The sequence below is a fragment of the Ochotona princeps genome, chromosome 11 (assembly GCF_030435755.1).
Source record: "Ochotona princeps isolate mOchPri1 chromosome 11, mOchPri1.hap1, whole genome shotgun sequence".
Taxonomy (NCBI): domain Eukaryota; kingdom Metazoa; phylum Chordata; class Mammalia; order Lagomorpha; family Ochotonidae; genus Ochotona; species Ochotona princeps.
The window spans coordinates 852062-869643 of record NC_080842.1 but is presented as its reverse complement, the minus strand read 5'-3'; the positions used below and the strand labels follow the sequence as shown (position 1 = coordinate 869643).

The following is a 17582-nucleotide window of genomic DNA, read 5'->3' as shown; positions in this document are numbered from 1 at the left end:
TTCCACTTTGTCAAAGGTAAAATAATCAGCAGTATTCAGTGCCATTCCTAGCAAGCTTTGCTTTTTCTCATTTAAAGCCCGACTGGCTTCCAAATGAAGCTATACTCCCAACAGAAGCACCATTTGTCTCACACCATCCCTCCACAGCAAACGGCTTGTGAAAGCACTTCGCAAGTGGGGTTGGGAAATGTGCAAAATCACTGAAATAAATAGTGCAGTTGGCTTAATGACACATTATACAAGTGCCTTAAAGTCTATAAAATCAGAATGAGTTAAGAGAAGGCAAGTGGATATACCTGGGTGTGACTTTCATTTTCATCTCTGAGTTTTAAACATCAGTTCCAATTTGTAATCAACTAGTCTAGCTTGCTTTTTTTCGAGAGGAGGGGACAAAAAGCAATTATCAAATGTATGACGGAATATTAGTATTCAGCAGTCCTCATCTCAAAAATAAAGTCACAGCAGAGAGAAAACTATTCCTAAAATCCTTACAAACAAATGATGGCCTAGAGCTGTCTTTCCCAAAAGCTGATTCCATTTATGCTACATTAAATCAATTCTAGAACTAACTAGACTTGATATTTGGCTAGAAAAAGCAAACAAATAAAAACACACTGTACTTGCCTTATGGCAGTAAGCAGTAAGTTGAGACTTATTTCCATTTTTCTCCATTTTCATTACATGTTTAAAATCTGGCACATCTTGCAGTTGGATCAGATGAAAAGTGAATCTAGATCTGCTGTGACGTTGCAGGGAGCAACCTGGAGCTCACGGTGGGTCACGTGGGAAGTAACACATTAACGGCAACCATGTCACAGAAGCACGCAGCAGCCTTCTGGCGGCACACCACGCTACAGGGGAACAGAGCTTCCCCCAGGACTGCAACAACAATCAATACAAAGAATGATGAGTGTAGCCAGCGCTGGCATCTCATACGGGAGTGTGAAGAGCCCACAGCTCTGCTTCTGAGCTGGCTTCCTGCTCACACACATGGCTGGGAGGCACAAGATGAAGGCTCCAATGGCTGCAGTCCTGCCACCCATGCGAACAGAGCTCTTAGCTGTGGCTTGCCCCAGCCCCAGCTGTTGACATCTGGGCAGTAAACTAGCACTCGGGCCACATGAAAGGAAGAAAGGTCAGTCTGTCTGTCTCCTCTCTCTCTCTACTTCTCTCTCTCTCTCTCTCTCTCTCTCTCTCTCTTTGTCTCTCCCTCTCCCCCTCTGCTTCTGGGACCCAAGTACATAAACTGATTTTTAAGAACTCTTACAGATTCAAGAGCATTCACATGAATCCTTAATGTGAATGTTCTCAAGTATACTTTGATTTGTCACCAGATCATTGCCAGCTGAACAACAGCTACTGAACTAAATCACTCTAGAGCCCCGATCTCCAGTGTCACTGGAACAGCTCCTGCTGTGACCCTAGAGTTCTCTTCTAGAAGGAAAAATAGTCATGTCTTTTCAATGACAAAGAACAATCTACTGAAAAAAAAAATTACAGAAGCTGGTGTTGTGGCGCAGTGGGTTAAGCCACCATCTACAACTCTGGCATCCCATAGGAGCTCTAGTTCAAGTCCTAGCTGCTTCACTTCCTAGGCAGCTCAAATGTGAGGTCTCTCTCAATCATTTTGTTCCATGGAAGTCTGGTCCACTACACTAACATCATAGTCTTATCTGGGATGCCACACACAAAGCTGAAGTGGCCAACATGATGACATAACAAGTTAAGCCTTTGCTTGCAATACTGACATCCCATATGGGTGCCGGCTCAAGTCCCGGCTGCTTCACTTCTAATCCAGTTCCCTGCTAATGTGCCTAGGAAAGCAGCAGAGGATGGCCCAAGTGCGTGGACCCATGTGCCACTCTGAAAGCAACTCTTGGCTTCAGACCAGTCTTGCTCTGGCCATTGTAGCCATCTGGGGAGTGAACCAGCAGATGGAAGACTGCTCTCTCTCTCTCTCTCTCTCTGTCTCTCTCTCTCTCTCTGTCTCTCCTCTCTACATAAATATGCCTTTCAAATAAAAATAAATCAATCTTTAAAAAAAACACTGCTGAAAAAATTCCAAACATAAGCAAAAATAAAGATGACAAATTAGTCTATGAAAGAGCTTGGCCAGTTAACTAAGCAAGGAAAAAAACTACCTGGCTTTACAACATACTGCTCTTCGAAAGAGAAATACTGTGAATACCAAAGTTAGCAGAACTAGAGAAACCAAGGTCTCCAAATGATTTCGTTAAAAGACAAATTCCATTATTGCCAGAGAAGCCAACCAAAGTGCTACTAGAAAATGTTGGGGCCCTGTGCGATGGCTCCAGCTGGCTGATCCCACCCCTTCAAGCACGGGATCTCATGTGGGTGCTGGTTCGTATCCCAGCTACTTCACTTCCCATCCAGCTTCCTGCTTGTGGTGTGGGGAAGCAGTTGAGGATGGGCCAAAGCCTTGGGACCCTGCAACCGCTAGACGAATCTCCCAGCTTCTGGATTTAGATCCGCTCAGCTCCAGTCATTGTGGTCATTTGTGGGGTGAACTAAGGGATATAAAATCTTTCCCTCTGTCTTTCCTTTCTCTGTAAGTCTGCCTTTCCAACAAAGATAAATCAAGAAAGAAAGCAAGCAGGAGGGAGGGAGGCAGGGAGGAGGAAGGACACAAATGACAGCGGCTTACACAGTTTACCATTCTTCATTCTTCACCCACTCTGTATCTTCTTAGCACAGAGTTGAAACCATAACCTAAAACTATCCCATTTAAATTAAAAACGCAATCACATTTTTGCTTCCTTTATCTGGATGAAGTGCTGATGGTTCTCCCCTCATTTTCTCCCCTCATTTTCTAGGCTCACCTAACCTGTTTCATGTGCTTTAGCCCTTCCTGTTATCCAAATTCATTAGACAACATGGGCCTCCAACTGAGAGCACCAATGAAAGGAGAAAATGATTAGAACTACTGAAGTTGACACTGCTTTTGTAATGAACTTCGTAATTCACTCAGGAGGCAGGCAATGAGAACCTTCCATCCACTGGTCCACTCTCCAAATGACCACCAGGCTGGAGGTGGGCCAGGCCAAAGCTAGGAGCCAGGAACTAACTTCTGGTGTCCGTGTGGATGGCAGGAAGTCAAGTACGTGAGCCATCACTGCTGCCCCCATGAGTCTACACTAGCAGGAAGCGAGAACTGGGAACTAGGCTGGATACTGAGCCCAGGCGCTTGGATACAAAAAAGATTTATCTATTTTTATGCAAAAGGCAGATTTTACAAAGAGAGGAGAGACAGAGACAAATATAAATACCTTCCATCTGCTGGTTCACTTCCCACATGGCTGAAACGGCCAGAGCTAAGCTGACCCCAGACTAGGAGCCAGGAACTTTTGCTGGGTCCCCCGTGTGGGTGCAGGGTCCAAGCAGTAGGGCGTTCTCCGCTGCTTTCCTAGGCCACAAGCGGGCAGCTGGATCAGAACAGCTCAGCTCTGGGTGTTGTGGAGCAGTGAACCAGTAGATAGCAAATCTTTCTGTCTCTCCTTCTCTCTGTAAATCTTTCAGATAAAAATAAATAAATCTTTATAAAAGAGAGAGAAAAAGAAAGAAAGAAGAAAAAGAAGCGGAGCATCTGGAATGCAATTTAGTGCCCATATGGGATTCAGTGCCACAGACAGGTTGGAGGATAAGCGTGCTGTGCCACTGCGCTGGCCTCCAAGACAAGGTCTCAGCCACTACCTAAACACCTGCCAAAGACCCTAACCTTGAAACACAGTATGGATCTACCTGTACTGGGAAAAGTAGAAACAGAAGCACATCTCATCAACCGAAAGACTACCAAAGCAGTAAAAAACAGAAAACACAACAGTGAGCATAAGGTTTCATTTAACCTGACCACCAGTTTTCCACTATCTGCAGAGCTCTGCTAGTGAAAAATCGCTGACCAACAGTGGCATAAGCCCACAAAAACTTTCTGGTGATTCTAAAGAAAGGATCCTGAAGGCTCTGCAAACAGCCTCAGGTAAAACACCAGTAAATGCCCTCTAAGTTGTCACTGAACAGAGCTGAGCACTACAGAAGGGGAATGGAACACAGGATGTCCAGGGGTTGAAAAGCTGGACCCCTTCCTCACACTGCACACAAACAGGAATTCAAACTGGACCAACAATCTAAACGTCTGAGAGTAAGAACCAGGAAACAGAGGAAAACACAGAGGACGCTAAGTAGGACCTTGGGTTTGGTAATGGATCCTGAGACATGAGATAAGAAGCAATACATGAAAATAACAAGCAAAGCTTCACTAAATTAAAAGCTTTTGTGCATCAAAGGACAACATCAAGAAAATAAAAGCCTACAGAATGAGAGAAAATGCTAACAAATTATAAATGTGACTTTTAATATCTGTAAGAGACACACAATTCCTAAAACTCAGTATCAAGAAGACAACTCTATTTTAAAAATGGAGAAAGGACTTGAACAGACATTTCTCCAAAGAACGAAGACAAACACCCAGCAAGTACATGAAAAGACATGCACTGTGGTTGGTCACCAAGGAAATGCAGGCCCATGTTGTACCTACTAGAATGGACACCATTAGAAAGAAATGGGAAATAAAAGAATGTTTATGAGAATGCAAAGACACTGCTTGTAGAAATGCTAAATTTCAGAGTATGCCAATTCTAACCTCAGAATGCCCAAATGGCCAAGAAGCTGCAGCTCCGGGTTTATGGCTCAAACAAGCTGTATCAAGGACTTGATCGGGCACTCGCGCAGCCAGGTCCACTGTAGGGCCATCCACAGTGGCCCGAAGAGGAAAACATCCACATGTCCGTCGCAGAAGCACGGACACACTAAAAGCAGGATGGGACAGACCACGGGGCACTCTCTAAGCAGAAACAGGACCCACTTTCTCACACCACAGGCTACACACCACCTGGGTGGAACCTCCCAAATACACAAAGTGGTGCAAGTCGGCCCACATGAGGGACAGGAGTCACAAGACTGCACTTCACCAGTGCCTGCAGCAGACCACATCTGCAGACAGCTCAGAGCAGTGCCTGCCAGGGGCTGCAGGCAAGGCAAGAGGGACTCCTAACAGATGCAATGCTTGTCCTGGGACAGCAAGAGCTTCTGGAAAAGAGAATGGTGACACTGTCAAAAGAGTGAGCAATGCTCCTGAGTTGTCTGCTTAGAAACGGCTAAAATGGCAAACTGTATAACATATATATAAATAGAGAGAGAGAGAGTGCGAGCGCAATGTTTAAAATTTAATTGGAAGGTAAACTACATAAACATCAATAAAGGTTGCATTGGTTACAGCAAAAATAGAAGTCATGACATTTGAAAAAAAAGACAAGAAAATGAACATCAAAATGCAACGCAGATACTGTACACTGAATGAAAGTCACCAGCAAGGGACTGTGCGATGGTTCAACTGGCTAACCCTCCACCTTCTCAAGACCAGCATCCCATACGGGCACTAGTTCATCAAAGTACAACTGCGGAAACACGGAAGTAAATAAATAGATAGACAAATAAAAAACACAAAACAAAACTTACATATCCAGAGAAAGGACAGCTGACTTTGAACCCGCAGCCCTGGGTATGGAACCTCATTGTCTCAGGCGGCCAGTGCAGCAAGGGAAACACAGCTTTGTGCGCTAAGCAGCTCCGAATATAGAACTACACTGCCTCCGGCTTCTGACGTGCTATACGCAATGTTCAGAAAGGAAAGCAGATCGCATGTTCAGATAGCCAGCATCAGGGACAGTCTGATAGCAAAGGATCTTTTTACTCAAGACAGAGGGAAAAAAACTGTGATAAAAATGCTGCCCTACAAAAACGGAATGAGAAACAAGCACAAACATGATGGAGACAAGTACAGAACCAGACACTCGGACTGCAGAAAGCTGTACCAGGATGCCTTTCCAGAGAGAGGAGTCAGAGCTCTCACAGCTGCATGTGGGCTGGGGGCAGGAGGGGTGCAAGCCTGCTCCAGTTCCAGGAGAGCGGGCAGAAGGAAATGGTTAATAATGGGTCTCAATGAAGACTCTGCATGGCCTTGCCTCAGATGACCACTACCATAATGCCAAGACAATGTGCGGGAGGAAAACCCTGGTGCAAACCACACTAAATACACACAACACAGACAGGAGGGGCTAGGGAGAGAGACCATCAGCACAAAGAGAACCATCCCTATGAGGAGACTCAGTCACACAGTGCCCTGGAGCAAGTTACTCCCAATAGGAAGACAGAGAGACAGGACAGATGGCGCTCACACAAAAAGGTGAGCTCACACATAAAAAACAAAAAACAAAAAACAAAACAAAACAAAAACCCTAATTCCACAGCAAATCACAAATGAAAACCCATAGCAGGTAAAATCACAAGACAAATCCACAATTACCAAGGTTTTTTGTCTTGGGGTTTGTTTGTTTGTTTGTTTGGGGAGGGTTAATGCTTCTTGGTAATCTAAAGAACAGGCAGAAACAACACCAACAAACAATAAAAACATGTTCTTAGATGATCCAATTAAACAGAAATGCCCAGATACATACAGACAGAAATTACACTGACCAACTCAAGAACATTACAAAGTTGCAAAACTGTGAAAAAGTTAAATTAAGGGCTAAGATTATTCTGGTATCAAAAAAAAAAAAGTGAAATCCATGCACACAAGGCATCTTCACTTGTCAGAGTGCCAGTTCAAGTCCTGGCTGCTCTGCTTGCAATCCAGCTCCTTGCTCATGTGCCTGGGAAGGCGGTGAAGATAATCCAAGTGCTTCGACGCCAAGAAGGAGCGCCTGGCTCCTGGCTCTCACTCTCACTCCCGCTCTTGCTCCGTCACTCACTCTCACCTTCAAATAAATAAATATTTTTTTAAATTGCAACAAAATAATCTTAATTACGTTTTCTGTGAACTTCCTGAAGCATTCTCACAGACCTATTATTAAACACATACAGAATACTTGGCAAAAAAAATCCGTCCACAAAAATTTCAAAGAACTAAAATCATACTAATACAGTTTCTGAACGGAAAGCAACTAAAGCACAAATCAGTAACAAACAAAATTCTTCCAAGCCTTATTTGGATATTTTAAAACATCCCAAATATCCAATTGCTAATTAACTATGAAATAGGGCAAAAACTAAACGAAATCAGAAACATTATGAACTGACACAACACAAAATTTTGAAATACCTAAATGTGAAAAGAGGAAACAAACTGCATATTTATGAAAAACAGTATTTCAAAGAATTACAGAATGGCAAAAAATTAATGACATAAAAATACATGCACAGTAGAGAAACTGATAAAACTAAAAGTTGTACACACAAAGACTAACCCATAACAAAACTAATTGAGAGGAGGAGGCAAAACCATCCACACTGACCCCAACCAAAAAGAAACAGTGTGGGAACTACGGACATAACAAATTCTGGGAGCAATTATTTCACCACAAAGTTACAATTTTGGATGAAATGAACTGAGTCTTTGAAAAATACACATCATCTGGGCCCGGCGGCGTGGCCTAGCGGCTAAAGTCCTCGCCTTAAACGCCTCGGGATCCCATATGGGCGCAGGTTCTAGTCCCAACAGCCCTGCTTCCCATCCAGCTCCCTGCTTGTGGCCTGGGAAAGCAGTCGAGGACGGCCCAAAGCTTTGGGACCCTGCACCCGCGTGGGAGACCTGGAACAGGTTCCTGGTTCCCGGCATCGGATCGGAGCGCACCGGCCTGTTGCAGCTCACTTGGGGAGTGAATCATCGGACAGAAGATCTTCCTCTCTGTCTCTCCTCCTCTGTGTATATCCGCCTTTCCGATAACAATAAAAATCTTTAAAAAAAAAAAAAAGGAAAGAAAAGAAAAATACACATCATCAAAACTGACTTCAGGAAGAAACAGAATGTGATCTTAGAAGAATATTTAAACTAAATGAACTGGTTGCCAAAAATCTTGCCAAAAAGAAAAACTTCCAGGCCCAGGTAGCTCATGGAGGAAGAAAGACCTCTCCCCGACACAGGGGAAGAGGCTCACCACACTTTGCGAAAAACGGTGGGAAGCAGGCTAGAACTCACTGATGAACACAGCACCAATCCCCAACAGAACAGAGCAGTCTCCACAAACAACAGTGCAGGACTGCAACCCAATGGGGTGAGCTGGCTTAAGGTACACACATGAGTGCAGCTTACTGGGTCAGGGGGCTGATGGGAAGCCAAGGGGATGGCCACCTGAAACATGCACTTGATTAAGATTTACAGGCTAAAGACTACGCACTTAGCATAAAGGGGGAGTGGGAGATGAGGAAACAGACAACAAGGAGTCCAGGAAACCTTTCCTCATAAAGAAGATAAATGGGGAAAACCAGAGCAAACAGGACAAGAAGGAAATGCTGAAACAATGACTTTGAGATCCAAACCAAGGATGCCCACTGCCTCCCTTGGCATTCAGGCCCCGGGGGGGTGGCACAAGCCGGGGAACTGACTGGCATTACCCAATGCCACGGGGAACAACCAGATGTTGGCATGGGAAAACATGAATGTGGAACCCTGGCCCACATCTCACACAAAACCTACCGGAGAATATTTTAAGAAGAAAAAAAAAAAAAGAATACAGAAAAGGCAAAAAGGAAGACCTTCACGACCACAAGCTAAGGAAATGTTTCAGGAACAAAACGCCCAACTCTCTAATCCCAAAGGAAAAAGATGCTGGGGGGACAGGGAACAGCAACTTGTGGGCGGGGAAAGTTACAGAGGACCATGCTGAGAATACGGGCTGCTGGCAGTGAGCAGGGAGCCCAGTTAAGGACGGGTGATTTGAGGCTTAGAGTTAGAGAGTTGCTGAGTTCTGTGTTTAAATTGCTGCTAGGCATCTTCTGGGAAGTTTCCAGTCCACTACAGCAGCCCTACAGCAGCCCATGGAGTTGACCAGGGGCTGCACCCAGCACAGGGGCCAGGTAGACAAGGGGTAGCCAACATGCACTGTTCCCTGAAAGCTATGACTCCACAGGCAGAGGACTCTTCTCTCACACCTCGTCAAATGCCACTGCTGCTTCGGTGGGTACACACTCTAGACCACACCACAGGACTGAGTTCTCAGTGAGTTCTCAGTGCTCAGCTTTGGCTTACACCAACCCTAACTGCCCGGAGCATGTGGAGACTGAACCAGCACACACAAGACTTCGCATTCTTGCTCTCTCCTAAAGAAACAAATGAAAAGTGCAAAATAAACAAAACAAAAAGAGTAACCATTCAACTTAAACATTAAAAAGATGGGTGGATTTCTATTTATAAAGTACAACAACAAACAAAGCTAAAGTATTCTGCTTAAAAATGCTTACAAAATCTGGGCTCAACACAGTAGCTCAGCAGCTAAAATCCTCACCTTGCATGCACCAGGATCCCATGTGGGCGCCGGTTCTAATCCCAGTGGCCCCACCCCATCTCCCATCCAGCTCCCTGCTTGTGGCCTGGGAAAGCAGTGGAGGGTGGCCCAAAGCCTTGGGACCCTGCACCCATGTGGGAGACCCAGAAGAAGTTCCTGACTCCTGGCTTCAGACTGATTCAACTCCGGCTGTTGCAGCTGCTTGGGGAGTAAATCAGCAGATGGAAGACACTTCTCTCTGTCTCTCCTCCTTTCTATATATCTGACTTTGCAATAAAACAATAAATAAACAGATCTTAAAAAAAAACAATGCTTACAAAATGCTAACTAGATTAAGCGTCACTGCATGGTCATGTTGTTTACATTAAAGGCAGAGAGACAAAAAGAGTGACAGTGACAGAGCGAGATCTTCCATCTGCTGGCTCACTACCCGGATGTTCCCAATAACTGAAGCAGGAACAGGCTGAAGCCAAGAGCCAGGAGCTCCTCCCAGGTCCCCACCAGAACCCAAGCAGCTGGACCACCTTCTTTAGCCATCCCAAGTGCATTATCAGGGAGCTGAATTGGAAGCTCAGCAGCTGGGTGTCAAACCTTCCATACAGGATAGCTGTGCTGCAGGTGGTGGCTTAAGCCACTGTGCCACAGCATTGGCCCCAGAATCGCTTTTTCTGCCCTTGCTACCCCTATAAGGGGTGCAGAGGTAGTAACTGAGAAGGAAAACGGGGTAGCTTTCAGGGTGTTTGATTCTTCGGCCAGGCGGTGGTCACCTGGACATGGGTGTTACAACCACTTTCAAAACCGTGCTTACAAAAAATTTACAGGCGTTTCTGCACAAGTATTATGTTTCACATTATATGATGTTTGAAAAAATCATACCTAATGAAATTATAAAACTAAAAAGAGGCATTTGTATGGGAAGGGAATCAGTCCACCATCAGATTACCAGCAGCACAGCATTATACCAGAATAAAAATAAGAGCTACTCCCTTGCTGAAAAGAAGACCATTCCCTATGTGTTACCAAGTCTGGACTTATGAAGAGGGTTCCTCAAGAACTTGGTAGAAAGGGAATCGTGGCTGGTGCTGGGCATAGTGGGTAAAGCCGCTGCTATGAGCCAGCCTTCCATGTGGCTGTGGGTTGCAGTCCTGGCTGCTCCACTTCCGATCCAGCTCCCTGCTAATGTACCTAGGTGGTCAATGGATGGTGGTCCAAGTACTTGGACCCTGAACCCATATAGGAGACCCAGATGAAGCTTCCAGCTTCTGGCTTCCACCTGGCCCAACTCCGGCCACACAGCCAGTCAACCTGTCTCTCCCCACCCCGCCCCAGCAGGAGACTCCATGCACACTCAACGTGTGTGTGCAAGTGCGGGACAACACCCCCTTCTGGAAATACTCAGTCTCAGCATCTCTGAGTCTGTCGCTCAGTTGTAACTGACTCCCTTCATGGCCCACATTCATTTCTGCAGAGTTTTCAGGCCTGGAGATACAGATCGTGTGCGTGTTACAAGTAACTGCCACATGTGCAGGGAACGGGTCTCGTGTGCATGTTACAGTAACTGCCACACTGCTCTGCATGAGCAGACACTCAAGTGTTGCCCTTCAAACACACACCATCATCCCAGCTTGGTGGGACAGCAGGTGCCCCAGAGCACTGGGGGACTCCAGGGGGGCAGGGAGTATCCACAGGGCAGGTCCAGCTGAGCTCCCAGCCCTCCCATTAGCCACACCGAGACAATCTGGACCCCTGGCTACACGTGCTCAACACAACACTCGTTCCAGTGGAAGGAAATTTCAGTCAAGGGGCTTGCATACCTGTGTCACTGCCAGATCCCATGGCCAAGGCTGGCATGATGCCACTGCTCCACCCACCAGCCTCAGTGAGCCACACGGGGTCCAATGCACGGCCCACAGCCACGCCGGCTGCCAAGACTCACGGATCTTGGAAGCTGATGCTAGAAAGCAAAGAAAGATTTACATTAACAACTGTTATGGCTAAGAGGACATTGTGTAACAAATTCGCCGTTCCAATTTCAACACACCACCTGGGCCCTCACAGTCTCTTCTCTTTCTATTTTCTTTCCTACAGGCTGCAGGCTGAGAGTTCAATGAATGGAAGAGCTTCTGCTACTGACATGTGCACTTCTCGCAGGAACCCTAACCGCACCTTGCGCTGGGTACCCAGGCCTCCTGCAAGGTTGGGGACTGATGACTGGGCTGGGGAACCCGAAAGAGCTTCTGGACAGTCCGTGCTGTCTCGGAGTCTTTTCCCTGCCATTAGCGCCCCGTTGCTGAGCCACACTCCTCACTGCAGAGCAAGGCCCCTGACGGCCGTCGGCCAGCAGCACGCAGGACGGGCTGGGCGTGTTTCCGGGGCGTGGCAGAGGTCTCTAACGGAGGAACCTGCAGAAGCAGCAGGATGGAATCCCAGATTCACACGTGTCCTAGTCAGCCGAGTGACACCTGACGATGCAAGTTGATACTCCAAAGTCTAGTCTTGCCAGAAAAACAAACCTTTGCTGTGTCTCAGAGAGTTTAAATTATATATATATATATATATATATATATATATATATATATATATATATATATAAAATGCATAGTAACTACTATATACTATATATATTTACTATGCTGACGAATGCTTATCTCAAAGCCATCAGCTTCAGGCAGTGAGGACCTGGCTCAGCTCTGATCCTGTTAGTGTTAGGGTGTTATAAAACCATTAAACACTCGAGATCCCTGCCCCCAAGCAGCGGGCCCAGGAACTCAGACTGCTTCAGAACAGCAAGTGAGGCATACGGCAGATTGGGCAGCACACAGCAACTAAGCAATTACCACTGGCTAGTAGCACCAGGATTTTTAAAAAAGAAGTTTTCTTGAACAACCCAAAGACGCGCATGTAAGGATACGGAGAGACAAGTTCTCTGCACTTGGAGCACACTCGTAACCAATAGCCTGTGCAAGAACAAAACTTCAAGTACCCAAAACTCCTCGCTCGACGCCTGGGATTTTCAAAATATGGGTAATGAGATTATGAAACAAAAACAGAAGAGAAAGGGGCAAGATGAAAATTTACATTAGCCTAACACCTAGAAGGCGGCCATGTGTTTTAAATTTGGTTTTCTGCTGCCTAATAACGGAAAATCCACTCCGTTTTTCCAAAAAAAAAAAAAAAAAAAGCCAAGAACCACACAGTCTTTAAGTTCACTCTCTAATGGTCTGCCCCCAGATCTGAGCACAGTGAAAGCAGCAGTCTGCAGGCACCCTGTGACACCCATTAGCAGGAAAGCAGACGCAGCCTGCATGGGCACGCTGGCCTGCAGCAGTTCCCCCAGCCTGCAAGTCGCCGGTTCCCTTCACAGAAAAAAGAAAAGTGAGCAGACCAACCCAGGCTTGGGGGAAAAACAAACAAACAAATAGGTAAATACACTGCAGACTCAGATTCTGTGGAGGCCCTCTGAGTTAGCTTTCTGCCTGCCCAGGGGGCTGCGGGAATGGCCTGTCCTGGGCCAGGCACTGCGCTGTGGCAGCCCAGCTTTCGCAGCCTGCCGAAGGCCATACAGGCAAACCCAGCCGCAGAGCAGGCCCGCGAAAGGGTGGCCGTTCCACACCAAAGACAACCAAGAGACATAGTTGAAGCCCTAAAGGAGACAGCTGGGACTTGGGTAGTGGCACAGCAGGTCAAGCTGTCGCCTGAGATGATGACATTAAACCTGATCCAGTTTGAGTCCCAGCTGCTCCACTTTCTGATCCACTTCTGTGATAACGTCCAGGGAAAAGAAGCAGAAGGCGGCTGAGGTGCATGGGCTTGGACAACAATGCAGAAGACTAAGAAGAAACTCCTAGCTCCTTACTTTGGACCAGCTCAACACCAAATAAATCAATAAATGCTTATTTGAAAAAGAAAAGAGAAACAGTTAACTCAGAATATTGTGTCCTGCAAAGTTCTCATCTATGGAGCAAGGTGAAAGAAAAACCTTCCAAAACAAGCAGAAATGGAAAGAATGTCACCACATGTCCAGACTTGCAAATGATTCTTAAGGATGTGCTACACACAGAAACAGATGATAGTCATTATTATCAAGGACCGTGAATGCGTGCAATGTGCTTGGAAAAGTCCAAAGATAATCCAAAGTAAACAAAAGAATACGTTCCAAGAAATGGTAAGACCAAGTTGTTACATATCAATAATAACCTTGAATATAAGTGGATTAAATTCTAGATTTAAAAGATACAGAACTGATGAACAGAACAATAGTAATAATAATAATAACAATAATAATAAAAGACCCAGCTCTTTCTATGCACAAATAATACACCTTACCAACAAACATACCACAGATAGAAAGTGAAACGAGGGGAAATAAGATATTTCATGCTAACAGAAAGTGAAAACAAAATAGGGTGCCCAACCTAATATCAAATAAAATAAAGTGTAACATAAAAACTTTTTTTTAAAGATTTATTCATTTTATTAGAGCCAGATATAGACAGAGGAGGAGAGACAGAGAGGAAGATCTTCCGTCTGATGATTCACTCCCCAAGTGAGCCGCAACAGGCCGATACGCGCCGATCTGAAGCCGGGAACCTGGAACCTCCTCCAGGTCTCCCACATGGGTGCAGGGTCCCAATGCATTGGGCCGTCCTCAACTGCTTTCCCAGGCCACAAGCAGGGAGCTGGATGGGAAGTGGAGCTGCTGGGATTAGAACCGGTGCCCATATGGGATCCCGGGGCTTTCAAGGTGAGGACTTTAGCTGCTAGGCCATGCCACCGGGCCCTAACATAAAAACTTTTAAAAGAAACAAAGAAGGACTTTGTGATGAGTAAGGAATCAAACAGCACATATGAATATAGTAGGTGTATACATACACATAATACCAGGGCACCTGGCTAATTAAAGCAAAAACTTTAAAAAAGATTTAATTTTTAGCTGAATGGCAGAGTTATATAAAGAGACGGACAAAAAGAGATGCAGAGAAAAAGAGTGACAGAAAGAAATGTCTTCCATCCACTGGTTCACTCCCCAAGTGGCAGCAATGGCCAGAGCTGAAAACAGAGCTAGCCTATGATCCAGACATCCCACTCCAGGGCATTTATCCAAACTAAATGAAATCAGCATATCTGTGACACCAAGTTTAAAGCAGCTGAACCCACAACAGCTAAGCCATGGAACCAAAACAGATATCCACCAACAGATGACTGGTGAAACAGCTAAGCCATGGGATCAACATAGAGATCCACCAAGAGATGACTGGTAAAAGAAAATGTTGTGCATAAACATTGTGGAAGACTACTAAGCATTAAAAATAAATTAATCAAGGGATGAAATCTGGTCACTTACAACTCAGTGGAAGTAATTGGGAACCATTATGCATTGTGAGAAAAGATAGTCTCCAAACGACACTATATATCTGCCATAATATGTGGGAATTAATTCAGAGTTATCATAAAAAGCAATCTATAGATATGAGAGAGGAACTCAGCGATCTGAATAACGTGTGCAGCCTTTACTTACACACCTAATGAAAACAAGAATTTTTTTTACAAATTTTGGTCTGCTTATTTTTTCTCCATCATTTGATACAATTTATTCTTTCTAATTGGCATCTGTGGATACTATCACATAATAGAGTGTTAAACATACAGAAAAAAGGTATGAAAAAAAACATAACTCTAATGGCACAAAAACATGTAGATCAATGGATTAGGTAGTCCACAAATGAATCCACCTATCTACATTAAGCTAATCTTTTACGAGGGAGTCAAAATCAATACTGGGAGAAATGACTAACTCTTTTTTTTTATTTTAACATAAGTACATTTATTTACATTTAAAACTAAACATTTTATCAGCTTAAGAAAATCATTAAGCTTACAGTAACTTCATAGATTAGGTGGTTGCTTTCATTAATGAGAGAGATACTAAATTTAGCAAAAATATTTTTAAAAAAATGCTGCAATCCATGGAAGTAAGGAGTGAAGATGTTTCTACCATAAACGTTATATTTTACAGAACTAAAACCCCCAAAGAAACTTAATGGACATTACATGCAACTAAATGCATGGCCATTTTGGTGTTATGCATTTTAAATTTATGTGCATTACAACTAGACAAAGTATGTTTCAGAGTCTTTGCACTGTTCTGTGATGCATTTGGCAAGTTTTTCCTTCAGAGAATCAGAGGCCAAATCAGATAAAATGAAAGAAAAACTCAGCCACTTACATTCTTGGGAATTGAACAATAGGCCTATTAATATGGGATAATATTCTTAACCAGGATAATATTCTTAACCTCAGTAAAACAGTGAGATCATCTGACATTTTCATGGTAAACTAACACCTTCCTCCACAAGGTACACAAGTTCTACACAGCACGGCTGAATCTCCAAGAAGAACCTGCAGCTCCCATCGCTCCAAGCTCCAGGATGCAGAGGTATGCTGGTGCACACCGTGAAAGGCAGCCAACTAAATGTATAGTTAAAGAGTTGCTTTTATTTGCAGCAAATATAAAACATTCTTCTAGGAGTATTACTGAAAACAGTAAATCACAGAACCCATCAACCAGTGGAGCCTAACTCACACACTGGAGGAGTAATATATAACAAAACAGTAGGCCAGACAGAAATGAAAGGAGACATAGTCCTAAGTACTCTGTTAAGATTCCAATTATCCCTAGTTAAGTACATATAAAAGACTGTGTACCTCTGCAGAACTATGTCCAGAAACGAGCGACAGAAAAGGGAATTTATGAATCATTGCACAAGGAACACTTTCAAAAAAATTTGCAGACGCTCAACATCTAAATTCAAACTAAAGGCACATGGAGATCTTCTGGGAGAGTATGGGAAGTTTATCCAAAGCATAACTTCTGACCTACCACTGGATGATCACTAACTTTTGATGGCTTGAAAACACAGGCATACATGTGTTTGTACAAATGTACATGTGTATGCACATGTTTCAAATTCTGTACACTATGTAGACAAAACAAATGCACAAAAGTTGTAATGAACAATTAACATATAACATACAAATATAAAATATAAATGAACCACAACAAGTTCTTGAGAGTGGGATCACATTTGAGATTCGTAACACACATAATTTAGTGTGTCTGTAATTATTAAACAGTAGCGGGTTACGTGGTATTATGAATTAAGTTACTGCTTACAATGCCCACTTTCCATGTCAGAGTTCCTGTTTGAGTCCTGGCACTGTGCCTCTAATCCGACATCCTGTTCACACACCTGCAAAACCTGCTGACAAACACCCAGACACCCGAGTACCTGAGAGTCACATGGGAGACACGGATAAAGTTCCCAGGTCTTGACTTCTTCTGGCCCACCCTTAGTGTCGGAAGCATTAGAAAGTAAACAAGCCATCTCTTTGTATGCACTTTCCTTTCACATAAATAGTCTTTTCAAAGGTAGGGAATATCATGTTAAAGTATGTATTATTCAGACAGTGAGTAAATGTGTAAGCAACAGAAGCATCCTTTTGAAGGAAGGTATTCAGCTAATGGATTTATCCAAACACTTTAAATCAGATTTTGTCAATATGTTTAAAGTACCAAAAGAATTATTAAATAAGAAAAATGGTATTATCATGAACTATTAATAAAGGGACAGGGATTATTATTTCAGCAAATATGTGCTCTTCAACTGAAAATAACAGAAACCAAAACCTTATGCAGAACACAATAGTTTATATGATCAAAATTTGTAAAAATATAGAGAAACCATGACATTTATCTGAGATGTAAAAAATAAAATAAAATGAATGTCTCAACAATTTAGGGAAAGTAATCGGGCAAAACGACATAGGTATCATCACAATTGCAACATGAGAGACATGATAGAATGAGGCAGAATAAAAAAAAGCATAAAGGGCAAAATCATTTTGAGTTATGTGAAGAATTTCACACATTGCAAGAAATTCAACAAACTGCAACAGGATAAAAACAAAGATACATATCCTAGTTGAAGATTTGAAATCAAAGACAAGGAGACAATACTGAAAGTATCAAGAGAAAAAATGACTTCTCAACACAAGTCAGATTAACACCTGATTTCTCATGAGTAATGGAGGACACAATACAGGGTGTCCTATCAAAAACACTGAAAGAAAACAACAAAAATTGTCCACCAACAATACAGAAACTCATCTTTCAAAAGTAACCTCAAAATAAACACACAGACAGATGAAGACTGAACATTTATGACT

General features: G+C 43.7%; 1 protein-coding gene across 1 annotated transcript in view; it reads right to left on the bottom strand.

Annotated features, from left to right (window-relative positions):
• LOC131481464 (MAGUK p55 subfamily member 7-like) overlaps window positions 1–11307 on the bottom strand; it is an 84922-nt gene extending 73615 nt beyond the window's left edge. The window contains exon 1 of the mRNA XM_058670452.1: window positions 11171–11307. Coding sequence (XP_058526435.1) covers window positions 11171–11207 — 37 coding nt within the window. The 5' untranslated portion in view covers window positions 11208–11307. The remainder of the gene's footprint in view (window positions 1–11170) is intronic.
• Between the last annotated feature and the right edge of the window lie 6275 nt (window positions 11308–17582).